The sequence below is a fragment of the Rhinatrema bivittatum genome, chromosome 2, assembly GCF_901001135.1.
Source record: "Rhinatrema bivittatum chromosome 2, aRhiBiv1.1, whole genome shotgun sequence".
Classification (NCBI taxonomy): Eukaryota; Metazoa; Chordata; class Amphibia; order Gymnophiona; family Rhinatrematidae; genus Rhinatrema; species Rhinatrema bivittatum.
Genome location: NC_042616.1, coordinates 708,893,231 through 708,917,242, shown reverse-complemented (window position 1 = coordinate 708,917,242; position 24,012 = coordinate 708,893,231). Strand labels below are relative to the sequence as shown.

General features: G+C 43.5%; 1 protein-coding gene across 1 annotated transcript; it reads left to right on the top strand.

Annotated features, from left to right (window-relative positions):
• Window positions 1-1,319: 1,319 nt before the first annotated feature.
• Window positions 1,320-3,213, top strand: FRAT2 (FRAT regulator of WNT signaling pathway 2). The gene has a single exon (XM_029591716.1). The coding sequence runs from the start codon at window positions 1,456-1,458 to the stop codon at window positions 1,978-1,980; it is 525 nt and encodes a 174-aa protein (XP_029447576.1). The 5' UTR covers window positions 1,320-1,455; the 3' UTR covers window positions 1,981-3,213.
• Window positions 3,214-24,012: the final 20,799 nt, after the last annotated feature.

The window sequence follows — 24,012 nt, the reverse complement described above, 5'->3', positions numbered from 1 at the left end:
GCTCCTCCCGCTCCTGCTCCTCGCCGCCGCCACCACTCCTGCTCCTAGCCACCGCTCCTGCTCCTCGCCGCCGCCGCTCCTGCTCCTCCCAGTGCCATTTTTTTTCGGGCACGCTCCACTCTGACGTGCTCGCCCGCGCATGCGCGGTAGAGCTGCTCTCTACTGCGCATTTGCGGGCCGTTGGTCAGAGCCCATTTATAAGGTAGATTAACAGGCAATTGACATACAATTATGGTTACAGAGGTGATTTGCAGAGGCTGGCATTTATCTATCAAATCTATCAAAACCAATTTCTCAGTACATATTAACATTGATCTAGAACAACTGACATCAGATAATGGGGATTGCTAATTTATGGTTTTCATGTCTTAGTCAATGAGTTTTTTGTAGATCTTGCATTCTATCATTTGATTTATTCCTTAGGTTTATATAACATCTTTTGTCCTTTTTCTTGCGGATGGATCTGTGTATTCATCTAGATGTCTCTAAGTTAAATCATATGCACTCCTGAACAGTCATGTTTTTAGTTCAGAGCTTTGGGCCTGCTATGGAAAACACTCAATCTTTTATTTGCATCAGATGTGTGCACCATACTGTGGGGATAAACCAAGGTCCTTTGAGATCCCAGTTTTTGTTGAGGATTGTGCAGTTGTAGTGTCCCTCCTAATAAGCCGGTGTTATTGTCGTGAATGATGTTAAAAGATTAATGTTAATACTTTACTTATTGTAGCTTTTACACTTCAGTTCAAAATTGTGTTTTAAGTCAAGACATGCCAGGACTACGTTAGCCTTCCCAATGGAGAAGCTTCATTTATTTTGTTCTAGGTACTGTTTGCTGTTCTGGGAGGCTAATTAGCTCTGAAACACTTTCAAGTTCCATGTTTATCACCTCCAGGTCCCCTGCGAGCTATAATAGTGGGCGTTACTAAGGAAAATCCCATGAGAGGCACAGCTTTTCCTTCCTTTCCACCCCAGCGTCCCCCCGCTACAGTTGCTGCCGGCACGCGGCCCGCCCCTTCCCTTTTAAAAAAAAGCATCCATGACATCACCAACGTTCGCTACCCGAGCTTTCAGGACAAGGGCTAAGGAACAATGCACCGGACGCCAGGGGAAAGCCACGGTATATTTTTCTTTCGTGCTCATCTGTACTCTTCCGGTGTATTAATTTCACCAAGCCACTAACAACAATAAAAACAAAAAGCAAGATTCTGGCTACGTTATAAATGGGCGAATCCAGCAGTGACGGATACGTCGTCGTCCTCCTCCCCCCCTCCCTGTTGCAGCCATGGTATGGTCCGAATCGAGACACGTCATCCTTTGTTTACAAACCAAAAGGGAACGGCTGAGGCCGCGCGGGCTCGCAGACGGCTGAGGTCGGAGCGCGTGTGGAGGTACTTCTTTCCGCCTCTAACCACACCCCCTCACCGGGCCGCTCTGTGCCTTCCTTCCCTGGCCATGCCCTGCCGCAAGGAGGAGAGTTTCCTGCTGCTCGAGCAGTCCGTTACCGTGGGCTCCAAGGACGTGGACGCGCTGGTGGCCAGGATCGGCGAAGCCCTGCAGCTTAGCGCCCGGCGAGCACCGTCCCGCTGCAAAGTTCAGCCTCAGCCACCGCAGCAACAGCATCACCGTGCCGCGCCCTATCCGCTTAGCACTCCGCGGGGCGCCGGGCGCCTGCAGCATCGGACACCACCGCCCCCGCCGCCGTCCACGGACCACGCGGCAAGCAAGAGCCGCAGCAAGCAGCTGCCCGGCCGGGGCTGGCTGCGCGGCGCTAGGAAAACGCGGCCCCATCCGCCGGGAGAGGAGGAGGAGGACGATGATCCTCACCGGCTGCTGCAGGAGCTCATTTTATCCGGGAACCTCATCAAGGAGGCCGTCCGCCGACTGCAGATCGCTGCCTTCTCGGCCGCCGCCGTCTCCTCCCCGTCCTCCTATTCGAGCAGCAGCGGGGGAGAGCCCGGGAGGATCCCGCAGCCGTAACCGCGAGGAGTCACCAAAAATCACAGCAGGAGGAGGACGCTGCACCCTCACCGATCGCTTCTATCTTCTTTTAAACCAAGGACAAGACCCGCCGCGGTTTAGACAAAAGAGCAAACCATGTACGTGCAATTACAAAGAGACCTTTTTTGCAATCCCTTTTTGTTTATCTTTTTTTCTAGAGTCTTTCTTTTTTTATATATAAATGGAAATTTACACGATACTTGAAAGCTATTCGATCGATATATACATATATATATATATTTTGTTGTTTTCTTGAACATGTTTTGTACCCTGGAGGAATGGTTGGGAAAATAATGCAGACAAAAAGCAACCCCCTCCCCCCCATGGTGCTAAGAGACTCTATCATAATTTGTGTTCTTTGTAAAATTTATTGTAATGTAAAACCAACAAACACCACCCCAGAAAGGACTGCGATTTGGTGGCTTGTAGTGAATGGGTTGATCGGGGTGTTGGCATTAGAGACGGTGGGGAGGGGGTGCCGAGGCGTTGCAATCTTGCAATGGGTTTCATCAGGCTCCTCCAGTTCTTGTTTACAGTCTGCAGAAGAGAGCTGCGGCGCTTTCGATGGTTTTGTTTTGATACTGGGTGAAAAATCCTTCTCCCTACCCCAAGGTCATTAACCTCCCCCGGCCGCACGGTAACTCTATCATAGCATGTTTTGACTGTACTTTGGCAGAGCGCCTTTTGCAAGTACTGGGGAGAAACCTGAGGACGTGCAGGCTGCAGATAGAAGTTTGGGGTTTTTTTTATTACCTTCTTCCAAGAAATTGTTTCCCCCCTCCTTCATCTGTTAATTCTGAGAATCAGGGCTAGCTACAACCATAATGGCAGAACCACCAGCACTCATTCACTGTGGTGCACTGTAGAGCAGCAGATCTAACTCTTTCTGAATGGTTTCACGATTTGCAATATGAGCTGGGATTTCCTTTGTTTTTTCTTGAGACACTTTAAATGTGAATTTCAAAAGTGGAGAATTGCCAGAAAGTTACAGGTGTCGTTTTGTGAATGAAGTCCCTTTTGAGGCATTGTTCACTGAAGAGGTAGCTAATTTTTTTTTTTAACTCAATAGCCAAGTCTTAGTAGGGATGTGGCTGTTGACAAATAATGCGTATGCTTCGTAACGAAGTGCCTTGAAAATTATGTTCCTGGAATTCCAGGATTTGCTGTCTTTATTGATGTGTGTATCCAATAAATGTGGATTTGTTTTTAGTATGGCTCTCGTGTCTATAATAATTCATATAAAGGGATAGTGATGTGCTGTGTTTAGTTTTCAGGGCCAGTCTTAAGAATACTTTTCATATTCTGGAATGATCTTTCTGGGTGTTGTCAAGGTTGCTGTGTACATTCTCATGGGGGAGGTGTGATATGGCAGTACACCATTCATGTGAGGATTTAGGAGCATTCCACCTTCTGTGAGCATAAACAAACCATTTCAACATAACACGCAGTGCAAACCTAAACAGTAGTTGGATTAAGGCACATTAATAATTGCTAAAGAATTTGTGCACACTGAGTGTTCACAACCCAGTGGAAAATGCCACCCTTTTATGAGGCTTGCTTTGGAATATTAATGGTCAGTCATGTAATGTAGTTCATTAGCCAAATATTAATTAGGGCTAATATTATGATATTGTTACAAGAAAGTGCAAGTATCGTTCAGCATTAGAGGTCCTAGCCCTTAATTTTTGTAACTTTCTGCAAACATGTAAAGTGTTTACTAATTATGGTATGGTATGAAGAATGCAGCTGCAGTATTTTTGCATTTATGGGGTGGGGGAAGTTGTGAGAATAACCACATGAATAAGTTATATTCACAGTACCATATGAAGTAACTATACTTTTTGAGCAGTAAATAGAAACAAAAGGCTTTGTTACTCATCAAATAACTCCAAAGGCTTTGATTGAAAACTGAAAATACTTGCCCTGCCAGAATGATAAAAGCCTCTCCTATTAGCTAGTACTTCCCTATTATGAATTAATTTGGGAACAAAAGCCCTCTCTTTGGTTCTAGCATTCAGAAGTGCTCTGTTCTGGGTTGGGCCAGCAGGGTGGGATAATGGTCCCCTGCCCCCCACAATAGGTATTAATTGCTCTTATTGCACAGAAAGGTACACCTACATATGCAGGAAACATGGGAACCCACAGAAGAATGCTTCACTTAGTACATCATCATCAAGTGTTGTCTTCAGTGCAAAAGTATTGTCTCCAGATTGACACATTTTTTGTAATACCACCTCCCCAGCATGTTGTGTGTTTCTCCTGTCTCTTTTGGCATCTTCCAAGCCCCTTAGAACTAGATTAGCCGATTTGCCACACAAACTTCTGAATCCATGACCAGCAAATCTAATTTTGCCTTTGACCAGGGATCTTTCACCTCCCTATCATCTGAGATCATAGCCTTTCAGCTATAACATCACATTTTGAATGGCTGCATTTTCTTTATGAATTAGCACGGATGGGAAAATGACTGAATGTTTATGAAGGGTGGGAGAGTGAATGAATGTGCATTAGTTACTGCTCACCAGTTTCAAGTGAAGAGTACATTTAACCATTTCTCTGCAACAGTTCTTAGAAACAAGTGGAAGTACTTGCAAGGAAATAAGCTAGCATTAGCAAACATTCTTTTTATTTTAATTTTTTTTTGGTCAATTTAAGGTACATATTCAGATTCTAGAACATATTGGCATAACTGCACACGTGTTGCCAAGATAATTGTAAAATAAAGAGAAAAATATAATTCTAATAATAAAATTATAGGGTTCTGATTGCTATTGTCTCCGGTAAGGTTGCATTTCTCTCTTGGTGGCATATTTTGCCTGTTCCCCCCAGCATATATTTGTAGCTGAAAATATTATCAGCAGTTAATAATCTGGCATCTTAATGTTACTTTCTCCAGCTATGAGAGAGATGGAAATAAATCAACAACATGTGCACTAATATAGCAGCCACACTACTTATTAGAGATTAGTGAAATCTCAAAAAGCTTTCTGTTACAGCTGGGGATTTGAGTCACTTCCAGCAAGTGACCTTTGGTGTCAACAGCTACCTCATACAACCCTGTGATATCTGCTTATTTTGTCAGTAGTAGGACAGAGTTGATTGCAGATCATGTTTACAAGTGATTTTGGCCCTTCCCAGTCATGGCCGGGAGGTCACAGCAACAAGTGGAAAAAAACAGCTCTGAAGTTGTTTGTGAGCCTGTCTGATGTTTATGGCAGGTTTGCCCTCTGATCCTCCCAGGCCTGCAGTGCTATACCAGTTCATGCCCCTGGTGAAAAAGCTTGCAGCTCCCTCTGCTGTTTCTATGGAGCAACATCACTGTGGGTTTTTGATCCTTTTGTGCAGAGAAAAGCAGAGCCGGCTGTGGTTTGCTCTACCAGGCTGGAAGACTGGCACCTAATATATTATCAGTCTCACTACACTACAATATGCCTGAGCCCCATCATTCCTTCTCGCACATTGAAAGCCACTCTTCTGACATCAGCAACACTGCAATAGGGTAAAGGAAGGGCACAGACCCTGCTCACGGCATGACACCAGCAAATAGCCCCCAAGTTCTATGTCCCTGTTATATGTAACTTTGCTTGCTTCGGCCTTCTTGTTTGGTTACACTTGTTAATCCCAAGTTCCATGTAAACCGGCCTGATGTGAATTTTATTCGTGAAGTCCGGTATAGAAATATATATTAAATAAATAAGAAAGACATGTCTGCATTTGCAGTTCTGACTCACTTCACTCACAATTCCAGTTTTCAAGGCTGCAGCATAAAGGGAGTGTCAAAAGGAAAGGGGATGATGTTTTGTTCTCATAGCTTGGCAGGACATTTAATTCTCTTATGCTCACACACCTATGTTTGTCTTCGGAAGAAAATACAAGATCCAGGAATAAAGAGAGAGGTTTGTTGTGTGTGTCAGGCATGTATATGAACATAAGACTTGCCATACAGGGTCAGATCAAAGATCCATCAATCCCAATAGCCTGGTTCCAAAGTGGCCAAGCCAAGACACAAGTACCTGTGAGTGTGTATCATTCAGCTATTGTACCTTAAGTTGTATATATGGGAAAAGAAACAGGGTAATAACCATCTAGTTACTTTTTTATATGTCTGTTTTAAACTGTTTCTCTCAAATCATTGAATTTTAATTTGAAGGGAGTAGCTCCACATAACATCTCCTTAAAGACAGACCACATCCCTAATGTTGACTAAATGCTGTTTGTTTTAGAAAATAAAGTGTATCACAGTCCATATTCTAAGGGCAGCCCCCAGTGCAGAGCAGAAAAGGAGTGCAACTGCAAATCAACTTGGGACTAGTTGTCGGGGAGGGGAAGGGAGATTCACATGACCTGTGAGCTGGCCAGTGCCATCTATATCTATCTTTCTATTGGAAATGCCTCTGCCATATTTAAGTTGCAGGGGGTGAGATCCCTTACTTGGAGAAAAGAGGAGCAGAAATAGGTTCTTTGTTCCACACAGGAGCAGCACCATTGCTTTTTGGTTGGGGGTAAACTAAGAAAGCTCTGCTCCTATCCCATCCCCTCCCTCTGCCCCCATCATGAGTCTCTCTCCCTTCCCCAGCTCCCACCCCTTTTCTCACTCCCTGTCCCTCTCCCACCTATGGTTCTAAAACACCATCCTCCAATCAGGTTCTGTGAAACAGCTTGGGAAAAGGGCCCTGAAAGAATCTCCAAGGTCAAGCAGGATGGTAGTCCACATACAGGGGTGACAATCAGATGGCCTTTGGCACAGAAAGAATTTAGATTTCAAAATTTCAAGAAACTTCAAGCTTCACCTGCTAGGCATGCACAGTCTGCTGTAATACCAGGTGGCGATGCGAGGTCCCTTCAGGCTCATCTTTTGCACAGAGCTCAGTGGATTTTTTTCTTTAGGTAGGTTCTTGAGTGTTTTTCAAGTGTTCTTATTTTTTTTTGTGGCTGTATAGTACATGGGAAGAGTGCATCGAGGTGGCAGTGATAGGTTTTTCAATTTCTCTGCTTTCATTTTTCCTCTGATGCTCCAGCAGGAAAAGAAAGGCAGCTTTGAAGGGCCAATACATCCTTCAGTTTGTGGAACCCCCAAAGGAGAGCAGGGTAGTGCCTCCCCTTGAGCTTGTTCTGGAGCTAAACCTGAGGATGTAGGGGAGTCCCCCTATCTTTGGCTCCAGTTAATAAGAAGGTGGACACTGATGTGATTCAATAAACACTTAAGAGCCAGCAACCGTGGAGAAAAATCCTTTTTTATTAAATGCAACAAATAATATAATAAAGTATACCTTATGGAGAGTGAGTGACAGTGCCATGCAATACACCAGTACAGAGCTCTCGCTCAGATGATTTTGCTGAAAAGGCATTATAAAGGGTTTACACTTCACATCTCCAACCCCTAAACCATTAACTGTCAAAATATTTCTCTGACTGGCTCTTTATTACAAGTAATCCAAATGGCTATATGTAAATTCACTCTCGCTCAGTATGCAAATGCTATCTATGGGCCTGCAGCTATGCTGAAGTGTCAGCATGGCTTTGGTATTTCCCAAACATAACTCTAACACTGTGGCCTGGTAACATTTTAAGTTTATACAGCATTTCTATCTAGCATCTTCTGTTCTGTGGTGCCTGTCTGTTTACCAAAAGCAAAGCACAAAACTGAAGCATAAATGCTCCAAACAGTTATAGAATACTTCTGGATAATTATAAGGCTATTTATGATCAGAAATAATAAAACTTAGATCAAGAATAATGACTCTGTGTTTGACATGCCAAAAAGTTTCACTATCTTTTCACCACTCTCTATCACAAGTCATGCCTGCAATAGCATCCATATCAACACGATATATCATGTCTAGAAGGTTCCAGATTTCAAAAAGTAGTGCTGCCCCACCAATCATTAGTGGTCGAAAATGCTCTCAAGAAAGTTACAAGGTCTAAAACCCATTTCTTGGTGCCCCAGGAACTGATTCTCATACACTGGCATTGCTTGGGAGTGGGAGGCTTTTCAATGAGCTATCTATGCTCAATGCCCACATAGCATCCTATCAGCTCTTCATACGCCAGTACATGTGGGTCATTCTGAAGAACATGAAAGAGATGGCAGAGCAGCTCCCTTAGTAGCAAGCCCCACCTTGGAGGCACTGGTGGACATGGGTATGGAATATGGAACACACAAGTTCCAGTTAATCTTTGATATTTTTTAAGACAGCATCAAGATTCTCTGGAATGAGTAATGTGCTCACAGACTCCCCTCACTGTAGGCCTCAGACCTCCGGCTGGATGTCTAGAAAAGACGATGAAATTTAATGTGGAGCAGATGAAATTTAATGTGGATAAGTGCAAGGTGATGCATATAGGGAAAAATAACCCATGCTATAATTACACAATGTTGGGTTCCATATTAGGTGCTACTACCCAAGAAAGAGATCTAGGTGTCATAGTGGATAACACATTGAAATCGTCGGTACAGTGTGCTGCGGCAGTCAAAAAAGCAAACAATGTTGGGAATTATTAGAAAAGGAATGGTGAATAAAACAGAAAATGTCATAATGCCTCTGTATCGCTCCATGGTGAGACCGCACCTTGAATACTGTGTACAATTCTGGTCGCCGCATCTCAAAAAAGATATAATTGCGATGGAGAAGGTAAAGAGAAGGGCTACCAGAATGATAAGGGGAATGGAACAACTCCCCTATGAGGAAAGACTAAAGAGGTTAGGACTTTTCAGCTTGGAGAAGAGACGACTGAGGGGGGATATGATAGAGGTGTTTAAAATCATGAGAGGTCTAGAACGGGTAGATGTGAATCGGTTATTTACTCTTTCGGTTAGTAGAAAGACTAGGGGGCACTCCATGAAGTTAGCAATGGGCACATTTAAAACTAATTGGAGAAAAATTCTTTTTTCTCAACGCACAATTAAACTCTGGAATTTGTTGCCAGAGAATGTGGTTAGTGCAGTTAGTAGAGATGTGAATCGTGTCCTCGATCGTCTTAACGATCGATTTCGGCTGGGAGGGGGAGGGAATCGTATTGTTGCCGTTTGGGTGTGTAAAGTATCGTGAAAATCGTTAAAATCGTGAGCCGGCACACTAAAACCCCCTAAAACCCACCCCGACCCTTTAAATTAAATCCCCCACCCTCCCGAACCCCCCCCCCCCAAATGCCTTAAATTACCTGGGGGTCCGTAGCGGCGGTCCGTAGCTTAAATTACCTCCGTAGCCTTAAATTACCTCCATAGCGGCGGTCCGTAGCTAAATCGGGGGAAGGGGGAGAGCAGGAAAACCGGCACACTAAATCGTGTAGTCTTCAGCCGGCGCCATTTTGCAAAATGGCCGCCGCAAAATGGCGGCGGCCATAGACCAAAACAATTCGACGCAGGAGGTCGTTCCGGACCCCCGCTGGACTTTTGGCAAGTCTTGTGGGGGTCAGGAGGCCCCCCCCCCAAGCTGGCCAAAAGTTCCTGGGGGTCCAGCGGGGGTCCGGGAGCGATCTCCTGCCGCGAATCGTTTTCCGTACGGAAAATGGCGCCGGCAGGAGATCGACTACAGGAGGTCGTTCAGCGAGGGGGGGGTTTAGACAGGGCCGGGCGGGTGGGTTAGGTAGGGGAAGGGAGGGGAAGGTGAGGGGAGGGCAAAGGAAAGTTCCCTCCGAGGCCGCTCCGATTTCGGAGCGGCCTTGGAGGGAACGGGGGTAGGCTGCGCGGCTCGGCGCGCGCCGGCTATACAAAATCCATAGTCTTGCGCGCGCCGATCCAGGATTTTAGCAGATACGCGCGGCTCCGCGCGTATCTACTAAAATCCAGCGTACTTTTGTTTGCGCCTGGAGCGCAAACAAAAGTAGGCTATTCGCGCGCCTTTTAAAATCCGCCCCTTAGACGATAACAACATTCTCGCCACAGCACAATTTGGATTCTGCAAATCCCGAAGCACTGAATCCCTTCTCATTTCGCTAACCGACAACATTCTTTTCAACCTAGAGAAAAAACAACCTTGCCTTTTGATCCTCCTTGATCTATCAGCGGCATTTGATACTGTAAACCACAAGATCCTCTTAGACCGACTAGCAGAGATTGGAATAAAAAACACCGCATTCAATTGGTTTAAATCCTTCTTACAAGACAGGTCCTATAAAGTTAAGATCAACAACTATGAATCTCAACCAATCATTTCGGACCTTGGCGTCCCTCAAGGATCCTCATTGTCTCCGACCTTATTTAACATTTATTTGCTCTCTCTCTGTAACCTACTTTCTAAGCTAAACCTAATACATTACCTTTACGCCGACGATGTCCAAATTCTCATCCCCATCACCAAATCCTTGCAAGAAACTCTTCACTTTTGGAATTCATGCTTCCTCTCCATATCAAATCTCCTTGCTGATCTCTGCCTAATTCTCAATACCAACAAAACTGAATTCCTCCTAATCACCCAAGAAGGAAACTACCAACTCGCTAACACTCTTCCTTTGGCATCTCCTACTCTATCTCCCCAGGTCAGAAACCTAGGAGTCACTATGGATAACCATCTGAATTTCAAAGGCTTTATCAGTAATACAGTAAAAGAATGCTTCTTCAAACTCCAGGTTTTAAAAAGAATCAGACCTTTATTACACCCCCAGGATTTCAGATCTGTCTTGCAAGCAATCATATTCTCCAAAATTGATTACTGCAACTCTCTGTTACTTGGGCTCCCAGCTATCTCCCTAAAACCCCTGCAAATGCTCCAAAATGCCACTGCCAGGATCTTAACCAAAGCAAAAAAACAGGGACCACATAACTCCAATCTTGAAAAATCTTCACTGGCTCCCTATAAAATATAGGATCCTCTACAAAACCATCTCATCCATCCATAAATCCATTTACAAAGTCTCACACCTCGACCTCAAGATCCCATTCCAGCTACATTCGTCCTCTCGTCCATTGAGATCAGCGCAAAAAGGCTCTCTAAAACCCCTTCATTCAAAATCTCGTCAAACAAAAGAGCCCTATCTACAGCAGGCCCTATCCACTGGAACTCTCTACCATCAGATCTTAGACTCGAACAGTGCCCCATCACTTTCAAAAAAAAGACTTAAAACTTGGCTTTTCACTCAAGCATACGCCTGAGCTGATCTTCTCAATTCCCCCCTTTTCTGGGTCAATTTCATTTCATACCACATGATTCAACAATACAATAGCCAGTGGCTGTGGTGTTGTTCAATTTTCAACAATACTATCTTACTATGGCTGTGGTGTTGCTCAAGGTTCAATAATACTATAGCCAATGGCTTATCCATCTAGACAAGTTACAAATACTAGATACTTGATTGATTCATTCTAATTGCCTGTCTATAAGATTGTTGTTATTTATTTGTTTTATTATTATGCCTTATTTGTTGTATTATTATGCCTTATTTTTAATTCAATTTTTTCCAAGTTCACTCTCCTGTTCTATGTAAGACTCATATGTTTAGTCATCCTAATGTTATATGTAAACAGAGGTGATTGGTAACATTGTTATCAGAACCTCGGTATATAAAAAATGTTAAATAAATAAATAAATAAATAAATAATTGTTTATCTAATTCTATGAATTTTTTTTCCGTTGGACCCAGCACGGGATATGATGCTGTGGACAACTCTTTGCTGATTCTAAGCTATTACCATTTGATGATATGAAACTGCAATTTGATCTTACAGATTCTGAATATTATCTTTATTTACAATTGTCACATTGTTTTTCTAATCTGATTCTTAAGGTCCAGGTTGCTCAGCCCCTTTCTGACTTTGAGGATTTATGTTTTCAGCAACGTGTTGGTAAGGGGCTGATTTCCAAATTATATGCTGTTATTCTCCAAGTACATTCCTCCATTTAAACATGTGCTGGGATTGGAATCTGATCGGGGGAGCCCCTGGTCCACTGAGCAGCAGGAGAAGTGCTATATTGCCATATCTAAGAGTTCAATATCTGCCACTGTCATAGAAACTATTTATAAAATTCTGTATCGCTAGTACCTTACCCTGCTTTGACTACATAAGATCTTTTCTAACTATTTTGACAAGTATTGGAGATTATATGGGATGGTTGGGTCGTTTTACCATATTTGATGGTCTTGTCCGAAATAGCTTCCCTATTGGAAATGGATTGCTTCAGTATTATGTGAATTAACCTCTTTGACCTTTCTCTTTGATTCTAAACTTTATCTTCTTTCCCAATATCCTACCTGTTGGACTTATGCTGAACGGTGTATAATAAATCATGAGTTGTATGCAGTATGGCAGGAAGTAGCAGCTTATTGGAAAAAGGAGACTGTGCCCGCTCCTACATCGTTTTTTGAATGGCTTTGGAATATTCACTATCTTATCTATCTGCCATTAGAAAGGACAAAATGTCTACCTGTAGAAATTTGGGAGCCTTTTCTCTGTTGGTACCAACAGCTCCATTAATATTGACTTTTTGGTATCTCCTTCTCATCGAGTTATCTCATTCATTTATTTATCATAGTTTTTCCTCCACCTTTCATTTTTTGCTTTTATATTTTTGTTGTGTATTAGATTTTTTCTTTTTTTTTTTCACTGCTATTCGTGTCAACCTTGCTCATCCAGTTTGCATATATTGTATGCCTGGTTGCTCTGGGGTGGTGGGAATTGGGGGAATTAATTTAAAAAAAAAATTCTGTTAGCAGCTATATTTCTTCTTGTATCCTCAGATATTTGCTGTTTGTTTTGGGTGGCAATGTGTCTAAGGACTGTTTCTTTTTGTTTTTTGTTGTCTGTACATTTTTGCTGCTATGTTAATAAAACTTAAATATAAAAAAAAATTCCTCCAGTGCAAATTGTCCTAACCATGGATGCTTCCAACCTGGTATGGGGAGCCCACGTGGAAGGACTCTGCACCAAGGGCCTTTGGTCTGCTCGGGAGAAAATTCATCAGATAAACTTCCTAGAGCTAAGAGCAATACGATACACTTTGAAGGCTTTCAGAGATAGGGTGGCCAACAAAGTTATCCTTATCAAATCAAGTGGCAATACTTTATAACAACAAGCAGGAAGGAATGGGATCGTGCCTCCTGCATCAGAAGACTTTCCAGATGTGGGCTGGGTGATCGCTCAGGGAATGCTCCTCAGCCAAATATCTCGCAGACAGGCTAAATCAGGTCCTGTAACCCCATGAATGGTTCCTGGATAGTGAGCTAGCAGACCATATATTCCACAAGTGGAACACACACACGGTAGATCTAGTTATGTCACCTCTGTACAGAAAGGTCCCGCTCCTCTGTGCAGAAAGGGAATTCAAGGTAAACTAGCCTCTGACACCTTTTCCCTGAATTGGGAATCCTCCACTTCCTCTAGTGGTAAAGACCTTGTTGAAACTCAGGAGAAACTAGGAAGCTATGATTCTCATAGCTCTCTATTAGCCGAGACAGATTTGGTTTTCACTTCTGTAGGAGATGGCCATTAGAAGGCCAGTCAGGCTGGGGAATTCCTCAGTGCTTATCACTCAAGATCAAGGCCTATTGCACCATTGCAACATTGGGTCTCTATCCCTCACAATCTGGATGTTGAGAGGGTGGTCTGGGTGCGCAAGGATACGTCTCATGATGTTCTGATTTCCATGAAGGATTCCTTGAGGAAGTCCTTTAGGTTGAAGTGGAGGAAGTTTGCTTTTTAGTGTGAGGAAAAGGCCCTAGATCCTTTCTCCTACATCATACAAAAACTGCTGATTACCTTCTATATCTTTCAAAGTTAGTTCTTAAAACAACTTAATTAGGATTCATCTTAGTGCAATTGGTGATTACCACCAACATTTGGAAGGTAAACCCATATCTGTACACAGCTTTTAGTAGGGCTGTTTCATGTAGGACATCCTATGCTCAAAGCCTCCCATTAAGCTTCCTGCTGTGTCATAGGATCTCAGTGTGGTATTGACCTAGTTGATGAAAGCTTCCTTTGAGCCTATAGATTCCAAGGAGCTGAAATACCTGATCTGGAAGGTCATATATTTTTGGTCTCAGTCACTTCAGCCTGAAGCATCAGTGAACTCCAGGACCTAGTGACTTATCCACCTTATCCCTAGTTTTTTCACAATAGGGTGTTCTGCACATGCATTCTAAGTTCCTGCTTAAAGAAGAGTCAGACTTCAACCTTAACCAGTCAATCATTCTCCCAACATTCTTTCCCAGGCCACATGTCCACAAAGTGAACAAGTGCTACACAGTTTGGACTGCAAAAGAGCCTTGGCCTTCTATTTGGAGAAGATAAAGTCCTTTTGAAATCCACCCAGCTTTTTGTTTCTTTTGACACCAACAAACTTGTAATTGCCAAGCACACTCTTTCTAATTGGCTAGCAGATCACATCTCCTTTTGTTATGCTCATGCAGGCCTGAAGCTCATAGTATTAGATCCATGGCGGCGTTAGTAGCTCATTTAAGATCGGCCTCCATGGAGGAGATCTGCAAGGCTGCAACGTGGAGTTCTTGTCACACATTCACATCGTACTATTGCTTAGACAGGGTGATAGTAGATTTGACCTGAGGAGTCTCTTCGAGGTGTAGAACCCAATGCCATCCCCACTATGGGCTGTTTTGGTTCCAGGCTACACCTATGAAAAAGACAGAAAATACAAGTGTGGCTTGTTGCCACAAAAACATATAATCAGTTTTTGCCAGTTGGTACTGTTTTGAGTTTTCCCCTTTTTCATTCTGGGCAGCATGTAGCTAAGAATCCTTAAGTCTGAGGGCTGCCATCCTGCTTGTCATAGTAATAAATGCTAGTTTATCTTCACAAAATCTGCCTACTTCTCCTTGGAGTTGGTTTCTTCCTGCATAGACACATGGTAGGATAGCATGCTGCACACGCCCAGTAGTTCATGCTCAAAGTTTCTAGAAACTTTAAAATCAAATTTCCATGCCAGGCTCCATCTGATGATGTCACCCATGTTTGTGGCTGACAACCTGCTGTCCTCGGTGAACTACTCTTACAAGTAAGCAACTCTGCTTCCTAGCCTCTGGCTGCAAAAGGACGTTTCTCACTTATTTATATAATAGCAGGAGTAAAAGCAACACATCTATTCCTTTCCTCTGTACTAGAAGAAAAGAGCTCTTTTTTCCCTCCCTGCTGTCTTTCATCTGATAAAATTCACTGAACAGGGGAGGAGCAGAGAGACCCTTGAGGAACAAAAGAGAAGAGATCGCAGGCCTAATAAACCTCACCTGGTGTTGGTGACGGACAGAGAGAGGTAGAGTGGCCTCCTCCCCCCACCAGTTGGGTCTTGCTGACATCATCAACCCACATTTGGTTCAACTATAAAATACAGGGCCCTGCAGTGCGCTGCCAAAGCCGTGTGCCAAAGAGGCATGCCCCTAGCTGCCGAAAATGGGGAGGAAAAAAAAAAAAAAAGGTAAAACTTGGACATCCTCTCCTGCTCCTCCTTCTACAGCACTTCGTGGACCCATGGATAACCACGTTCTTCAAACGGATTTGTCATCCAACATAGACCACAATGGTTAAAGTTCACTTTCAGCAATATCTTTAAGTCCCAGGCAGAATCAGCCAACGCTGCAGCCTGCTGCTGTGTATTGTCGATTTGACGCTTTCTGGTAATGTATTTGTCACAGCAGCAGCCTCTATACACCCTTAGCAGGTTCTCCCTTCGATAATTCCCCCTATGCATGAGGTAACGGAAGGGACTGAGGAACTTGCAAATATCACTCTATTGGATGTTTGAAGATTGGTCGCTAAGGTTGAAAAAAACACTCATCTTAATGCGAGGCCCAGATTCATGTCTTTTCAACTGAAGTAAGATCTAAGATGGAAGACCAAAATAAGATTTCTGGAGTAGAACGATGTGTCTTGGTAATTAACTCCCAGTTAACTTTGGTCCAAGCTTCATTCATATCTTTTATTAAGGATAATTTCATTGTCCACAGTTATCTTGAAATGTTATGAGATTTTGTAATCTATGATTTTTAAATGTTCCTATTACTATGTTATCACCATTTTTTAGGAAATATATATGTGAGGTACTATCTTTTGATGAGGATAAGGTCCCTGTTCCTTCCAAGTTATATTATCTCCCCAAGAGGAAAGTGCCAGCTGTTAAGGAGAGGGGAATGGATGTCTTGGGAAGTCCCAGGATTTCTACCTCTTTAGAGGATCCTGTTAATAGTATCCAACTAGAGCTACTTTGCTGGTTTATTTCTATTTCAAGCAAGCTAGGGATCTGATTTTCCTCAAATATTTTCAATGCAAAGATCTTTTTCTGGGCTGGTAACTCCTAATATGAAACCTAACTGTAATTACAATGTAGGTTACTTTTCCCTATGTACATTACACTTTGCACACTTGCCCACATTACATTTCATCTGGCATTTAGTGGCCCGGTCTTCCAGTCTCGCAAGGTCCTCCTGCAATTTATCACAGACTGCTTGTGATTTAACAATTCTAAATAATTTGGTGTTATCTGCAAATTTGATCACATCACTCTTTTCAGATTATTTATGAATATATTAAAAAGCATTGATCCCAGTACATATCCCTGAGGTTCTTCACTGTTTACCTTTCTCCACAGGGAAAACTCATCCTTTAATCCTACTTTCTTTTTTTCGATCTTTTAGCCAGTGTGCAGTCTACAAAAGGACTTTGGCTCTTATCCCATGACTTTTTAATTTTCTTAGGAGTCTCTCAGGGAGGACTTTGTCAAACACCTTCTGAAAATCCAAATACACTTGTATGGCAAGTCCATGAAGAGAATAAATTATCATTTATAATTGCTTCGTAGAGGCACAAAATTGCCCTAGAGCTCATTCTTTAACTTTGGACCATATCATTCGCAAGTAATGGCAGCAGTGTTGGCCTCAGGCAAAATACACACTATGTGCATGCATTTCCGTGAATGGCTTGAGCTAGGGCAGCCTAGTTCTCTCACTTCTTCAATATTTCTTCTGTCTCTTATTCCTCTCTCATTTCTGCTTCGGGGTGTACTGCTCAATTTCTTGCATTTGCCCCCAAAGTGGTATGTAAGCAACATGACAAATTCACATAGATAGAAGCAGCTAGCTGATAATTTGCTGGCCACAGCAATAGAATAACATTGGCTACCAGGAATGTGAGTTAACAAATTCCTTGGTCTGAGGTGGAATAAAATTTCCAGCGTTAAAAAATGTGTGCAAAAGCACTCTGAGCTTTAAACTTTCCCCTCTTTTTCCTCTTTTCTCTTTCTCCTCCTCCAAACCCACCCTTCCCTCTTCCCCTCAACTCTTTCCCCCCACCCCTTACTTATCCAATCATCTCTCTTCCCGAGCATCTTAACCTTCATTCCTCTTGATAATATATCTCTAACCCTCCGTCAGTATTGCTCCCATGAGCTATTACTTCTCCCTGTCTATCTACTGATGTAATTATAAATATGATAAAGTTATCTATGTTTTTTAACAATTCTGAAATATTTAGACCTTTAACTTACCTATATATATATTATATATATTCATTATAACTTTAACTCTGTTTAAACTGTTCACCTGATTTTTCAATGTATGCGTTGTTATAAATGTAAACCGGAGTGAAGGCCTCTACCAATACTTCGGTATATAAAAGACATATAAATAAATAAAAATAAATAAACCCACCTCCCTGCATTGCTGAGTAATAGCCAATACCTTCATTAACGTGAGATTTGTATGAATCTGCACTAATCCATGGTAAAGTCTGTTTTTGTGCAGATCTTTTTCAGTGCTAAAATCCTGTTAATAGATGGGTTAAGCTAGAGCTGAAAAATGTGCTAAAAGGCGAGTTAAAACCCTCTCCAAGCTCTGCGTGCTCTCTTACATCAGCCGGTGCTGAATGTTGCTACATAAAGAAGAGGAGGATGAGGAGGGCTGAAGCAGGGACAGCAGAGCAGTGCTTCTGTGCTATGCTTATTTTATTATTTGCTATTTTGTAGTGTGTACTGTGTGCCAAGTCTATTCTTTAAAGATTAGGGGGTAAATATTCAGCCGCTGAGCAGCTATTTAAGTTAGCCAGATTCACATATCTGGCTAACTTAACTGGGATATTCAGTGGCGCAGTCGTGCTGCTGAATATACCCGATAAGTTAGTTAGCCGGATATGATGTGCGTGCAGAGTTAGCTGGTTAAGTTAACCGGCTAACTCCACTCCTCCCTGGAACGCCTATCTCCCGCCCCAGCTAAATTCTAGCCACATAATGCGTTATCGGACTAGAATTTAGCCAGATAAGCCTTTAAAATATGCAGCTAAGCCATTTAGATGGATAACTTTCCCATTATCCATCTAAATGGCTTTTGAACATGTACTCCTAGACATTTTACCCAATGTTTGTTTTAGCCTTATTCTGCCTTGAACTACAGAAGTCACATAAGGTAGACTATACATTTTTTTTTTAATTTAATAAAGCCCAGCTTTCATCTACATGAATAAACATTCATTTCTATGTATAATATAGTATGAATGGTGAAGACTGAAATAATCTTGCATAAAAATGGTAATGCACTCGAGATTATTTTTAAAAATTGCAACCACATTTTTAGACTGATTTTGACTTTTTCATCTTTACCCTTGTGCTTCCTGCTTCTTTTGATGGGAGGGCCGGTGCCAGGATATTAGGCACCATAGTAGAAACTTACAGCTTGCCACCCCTCCCCGGGTCACACCCAATTAAAAATTATGCATTTATGATAATTTTACATGGAAAAGAACATTCAGGGGTAGATATTCAAAGCTGGCTGTGTAAGTAACTCAGCTGGTTAGAACCTATCAGCTGCTGAATATACACGTGTGTATATATATGCACTTAGCCTGCTCTATGGCATGTTTAAACCTACACGTATACTTATGCAGCTAACTCAGAATATCAGAAGTTAGCCATATAAGTTATACAGCTAACTTGCTCCATCCCCAAACTGCCCAGTACACGCCTACTTTTTGTGTGTAACTTTTAGCCATATACGGCTAAGCGACAGCCGCTGAACACAGATGCATATTCAGCGGCTGCTACTTAGCCACATAAGTCCCGGTTATGCAGCTAAACAGCACCGAAATCGTTTTGAATATCGGACTCTGAAAGTATAATCTTATGAGGTAAAAAAAATAAAATTTAGAACATTTAAAATCTACCATAGTATATACAAGGTGCGCGTGGGCGTACATGTGCGCGTTATCCAGCACGCACACATGTACGCCTGATTTTATAACATGCACACGCATATTATAAAATCGGGGGTCGGCGCATGCAAGGGGTGCACAATTGTGCACCTTGCGTGTGCCGAGCCCGCTCTGAGCCGCGCTGCCTTCCCCTGTTCCCTCCCACGCCGAAATCGGAGTGGCCTTGGAGGGAACTTCCCTACCCCCCCTACCCCTCCCCCCCTACCTTTTTCTTCGTCTTTTTTTTTGTTTTAAACCTTACTTCAGACCTGGGACTGAAGTAAGTTGCGCGCGCTGGCCAACTGCCGGCACGCAATCTCCTGTACAGCGGCAGATGGCAGCTATGCTGGGAACCTCTGACCCCGCCCACACCCCGGGGACGCACTTCACCAGGCCTTTTGAAAATAGGCCCAGCGCTTAAGCCCGGTTACGGGCATAACCTTTTGAAAATCCAGCCCTATATGTATATGCACTGCTCTGATGAAACCAGTAAACCCTCCCATACCAAAACAGCACTAATTGACATTATTCAAACAGTAACAACCCTGACTATGAAAAAGCATCTCTGTAAATATTATACCAGTCCCTAAAACACAAATATGCCTCCTATTAGGAAAAAAGAACAAGCCAAGCTGCTCTAGATCCCTACACAGAAACTATATGCTAGAATCCCTCACCTCAGTTACATAGGCACAACGCAGACAGACCCTCACAAAATACAGATTAAAGACAGCATAACTATAAATAGAAATGTGTAGACAAAAAGTGAACTGAAAACCACAAGCAGCCGAACTCTGTAAGCAGTACAACAATGCAAAAACAGAAATCTCACTCTGTAAGCAGTACAACAATGCAAAAACAAAATCAAAACATATACATCAATAGAGTAAAACTATACTAATATAAATAAATATTTCAAAACAGCTGACGAACAGAACAATATCCAGTCATTTAAATGTCATACAGATTTGCCAAATACTAATAAAAACTGCAGATAGAATCATACAGAACCCAATAATTAAAATTAAGGATAAAAATACCCCGCTGTCCACACTTGGGATCTTTTGATTTCAGTATGCCCTGAGATGGTCATGGATTAGCAGGGGGAGAGGAGAGGGGTTGTTGCTCACAAACTCTTATCTCTCGTATATACACAAGTTTACACACACACACATAGACATGCCCTCTCTCTCATATACATACACACACACACACAGACATGCTCTCTCACACATACAGTCACAGGCATGCCCTCTCTCGTATACACATGCAGGCCGTAGCAATACAGGGTGCTCAGCCAAGCGCACTGTTTAACCCGTGGTTGGACATGCGTCTACAACCCCTTATAAGGGGATTAGCATATCCAAAATGCGTGTCCAACCCCTTCGAAGCTAATAGCACTCATCACAAGTAAATTGATGTTCATGAGCCTATTATTCTCCCCGATGGAAAACAAAATGGGGCAGATTTTATAAATCTGCGCACACACGTACTTTTGTTCGCGCACCAGGCGCGAACAAGAGTACGCGGGATTTTAATAGATATGCGCGTAGCTGCGCGTATCCATTAAAATCCGGGGTCGGCGCGCGCAAGGCTGCCCAAAATCGGCAGCCTGCGCGCGCCAAGCCGCGCAGCCTGCCTCGGAGGGAACTTTCCTTCCACCCCCCCCGCACCTTCCCTTCCCCTACCTAACCCACCCCCCCGGCCCTATCTAAACCCCCCCCTACCTTTGTCGGCAAAGTTACGCCTGCTGGAAGCAGGCGTAACTTTGCGCGCGCGCGCCGGGCCGGCTGCCGCGCTCCATGGTCCGGTCCGGGGACTGCGGCCATGACCCCGGAACGCCCCTGGGCCGAAACCACGCCCGTGGCGCCGCCCCCGAAACGCCGCGTCACTCCAGGCATGCCCCCAACATGCCCCCGACACGCCCCTCCATGCAAGCCCCAGGACTTACGCGTGTCCCGGGGCTTGCGCGCGCCGCCGAGCCTATGCAAAATAGGCTTGGCGCGTGCAGGGGGGGTTGGGGTAGGTTTTCGGGGGGTACGCTCGTACCCCTTTGAAAATCTACCCCAATGTGCACCCAACACGCACATTTTTACCTGGAGCAGGGGTTAATTTTTGAGCAGCCCAAAAAGTGTACAGAAAAGCAGAAAATACTGCTTCTCTGTACTTCCTCTGACTTAATATCATGGCGATATTAATTCGGAGGAACATAAAGGAGAACGTTTAAAAAAAAAAAAAAAAAAAAAAAAAAGTTTGCCGTACGTCAAGTTAGGAAAACAGACACTCGTAAAATTGAGCATCCATTTTCCTAACCCGCTGACACCCGACCTCGCCTAGGCACCCATTGCCAAGGTAGCACAAGGGGCGCACATTTTCCCCTAGCACTTCCTTTTTTTTTACCACAGTAGCCAATTTAAATATTAAATTGAGCACCCCAGAGGGGTCGTTCGGCACGCGTTAGGAGAGCAGGCACTTAATCACGAGTGTTCGTTTTTCCCGCGCCGATATTGCATCGACCTGATAGGCTCTCTCACTACCCTTCCCCCAGAAGCACGAGACCAACAGCAACATCCTCCTCCCTTAGGCCCCACGGCTTATGCTGCTCTTCCTTTTTCCTCAGGTCTTTGCGGGCTGACCCTTCTGTCCTTAACACCCGTGGCTTATGCTACTCCTGCTGAGCAGGGACCGGACCGATGTTGCTCTTTCCAGAGTGGATGGGTGGCCCGCCCGCTGCTCAGCTGCTTGTTCTAGCCCTGGGCTGTGCTGCTGCTGCTCCTCACGCCTCCTGCGCTTCCCTGCCGTGCAGACCCAGGGCTGGAACTGCTGTTCTTCTTGTCTCTGCTAGCAACGGCACAGCCTCTCCTTCTTCCTGCCCGTGAGAGACTGCGCCATGGTGTTTTCTACCGGGCCACGTGGACGGAAAGAGAAGGCTATGCTTTTGCTGCTCCCCAACCGGTGGAGCTCTAGAGCTTCTACTGGCCTTCTGCTCCCACTACTTCTCTTGGACCTCTAATCACTCCTCTCCAACCCAGAACATTTCCTCTTCCTTGAAGTCATCCTATCACCATCCCCCACCCCAACCTTCAGACCATGGCTCATTTCCTTCCTGCCCTCCTGGCTCTCAGTGCGTGCAGGTGCCGAGTCAGCCCGTGCTCACGGAGAAGCCGTGACCACTGTGGTGCTGTGAGCACAGGCTGACACAGCAGCTTGTCAGCAAACACTTTCAAACTGAAACACAGAGCATAGCCATGCCGTTTGGCACCAAAGGCCAAATGAAAACATGTGCCCTCAACCTATACTCAACACATGACGCCATGAGCCGGGAGATGCTGTTAAATGTTTTGGGAATTTTTTTTTTTTTTAATTGTAAAACTATTTATAATGCATAAGCAGACACAAGTATAACCCTAGTCTCAAAAATATGATCCTTACCAGAGCTGACCTCTAGTTTATTAAGCAGTAGGGGTTGAAAAGGGAGTTTGTGCCTTTAGCCATGATCTCATGCTTTTTTGGTTTCTATTGAATTATAAGATTTTTTTATGACATTATACCAATTCGGTTCTAGATGTCATTAACAGCAAAGCAAACTCCCTCCACTACCAGACACATTGTGATACACCACAAAACCCTATCAAAACTTTATAGCAAACTTGTCATACCACAACATCACGAACACCCAGGACCTTACAGAGTAACAGCCTACCTGCAGGGCCTCTGGGTGGTTCTTGTTAGCTAAAGCCATTTACATAAAGGGCTCCTCTCCCCACACACCTAGTTGACCCACTGGCCCACATTTTAAACACTTTACTGCAAAATCATAAAAACATAAGACTTGCCATACTGGGTGAAACCAAAACTCCATCAAACCCAGTATCCTGTTTCCAACAGTGGCCAATACAGGTCACAAGTATCTGGCAGATCCCAAGGGGTAAAAAGATTCCAAGCTGTTTATCCCAAAAATAAGCAGTGGATTTCTGCAACTCTTCCTTAATAACGGCTAATGGACTTTTCCTCCAGAAACTTGTCCAAACCGTTTTTAAACACAGCTATACTGATAGCTTTCACCACATCCCCTGGCAATAAATTCCAGAGCTTAATTATGCATCGAGTAAAAAAAAATTTTTTTTTCCTCTTATTAATTTAAATTGTATTACCTAGTAACATCATTGTGGGTCCCCTGGCCTTTGCACTTTTCGAAAGAGTAAACAACTGATTAACATTTACTGTTTCCCTTCCACTCATTTTATAGACTTCTATCATATCTCCCCTTCAGCCGTCTCTTCTCCAAGCAGAATAGCCCTAACCTCTTTAGCCTTTCCTCATAGGGAGCTGTTCCATTCCTCTTATCATTTTGGTAGCCCTTCTCTGTACCTTTTCTAATTCTGTATATTCCTTTTGTACTATTTTCTAGTAAGAAATCCTTTTTCTTGACAATCCCTAACGTGTTGTGAGAACCTAAGACAAACAGCCTCGGGTAAATCTCTAATTTTCTCATATTACCGGTAAAAAGATTTAGTGGCGGTAATAAAGCTAGGCGGCCAATCCCTACACTTCCTCTATTTATAGCTTCTCCATTGGGTTAAAGACTCTCTCATATTAGTTTTTTTCCCCCTGAGTACCTCAGGGCCCAGGGACTCAGCTTTTTTCTTACCAGGTTGAGGAAATGGTGTTTCTCACAGAGAAAGAACCGGCAGACCACCAGTGTCCTGATGGAGGAATTTCCATTCATTCCGGGGGAGGAAGTCAGAAGAATGAAGGAAAAGTTGTGGAACCCATCCAGCATATCCATCAGTCACATCACCAAGATGTAGAAGAGAGGAATATGGATATATCATCCAGGGACGTGAGAATACTGAAGAATTGGACTGAAGGTATTGAGAATTGGGGAT

Coding starts and splice junctions, on each gene's coding strand:
- FRAT2 (XM_029591716.1), top strand. CDS start 1,456: ATGCCCTGCCGCAAGGAGGAGAGTTTCCTGCTGCTCGAGCAGTCCGTT.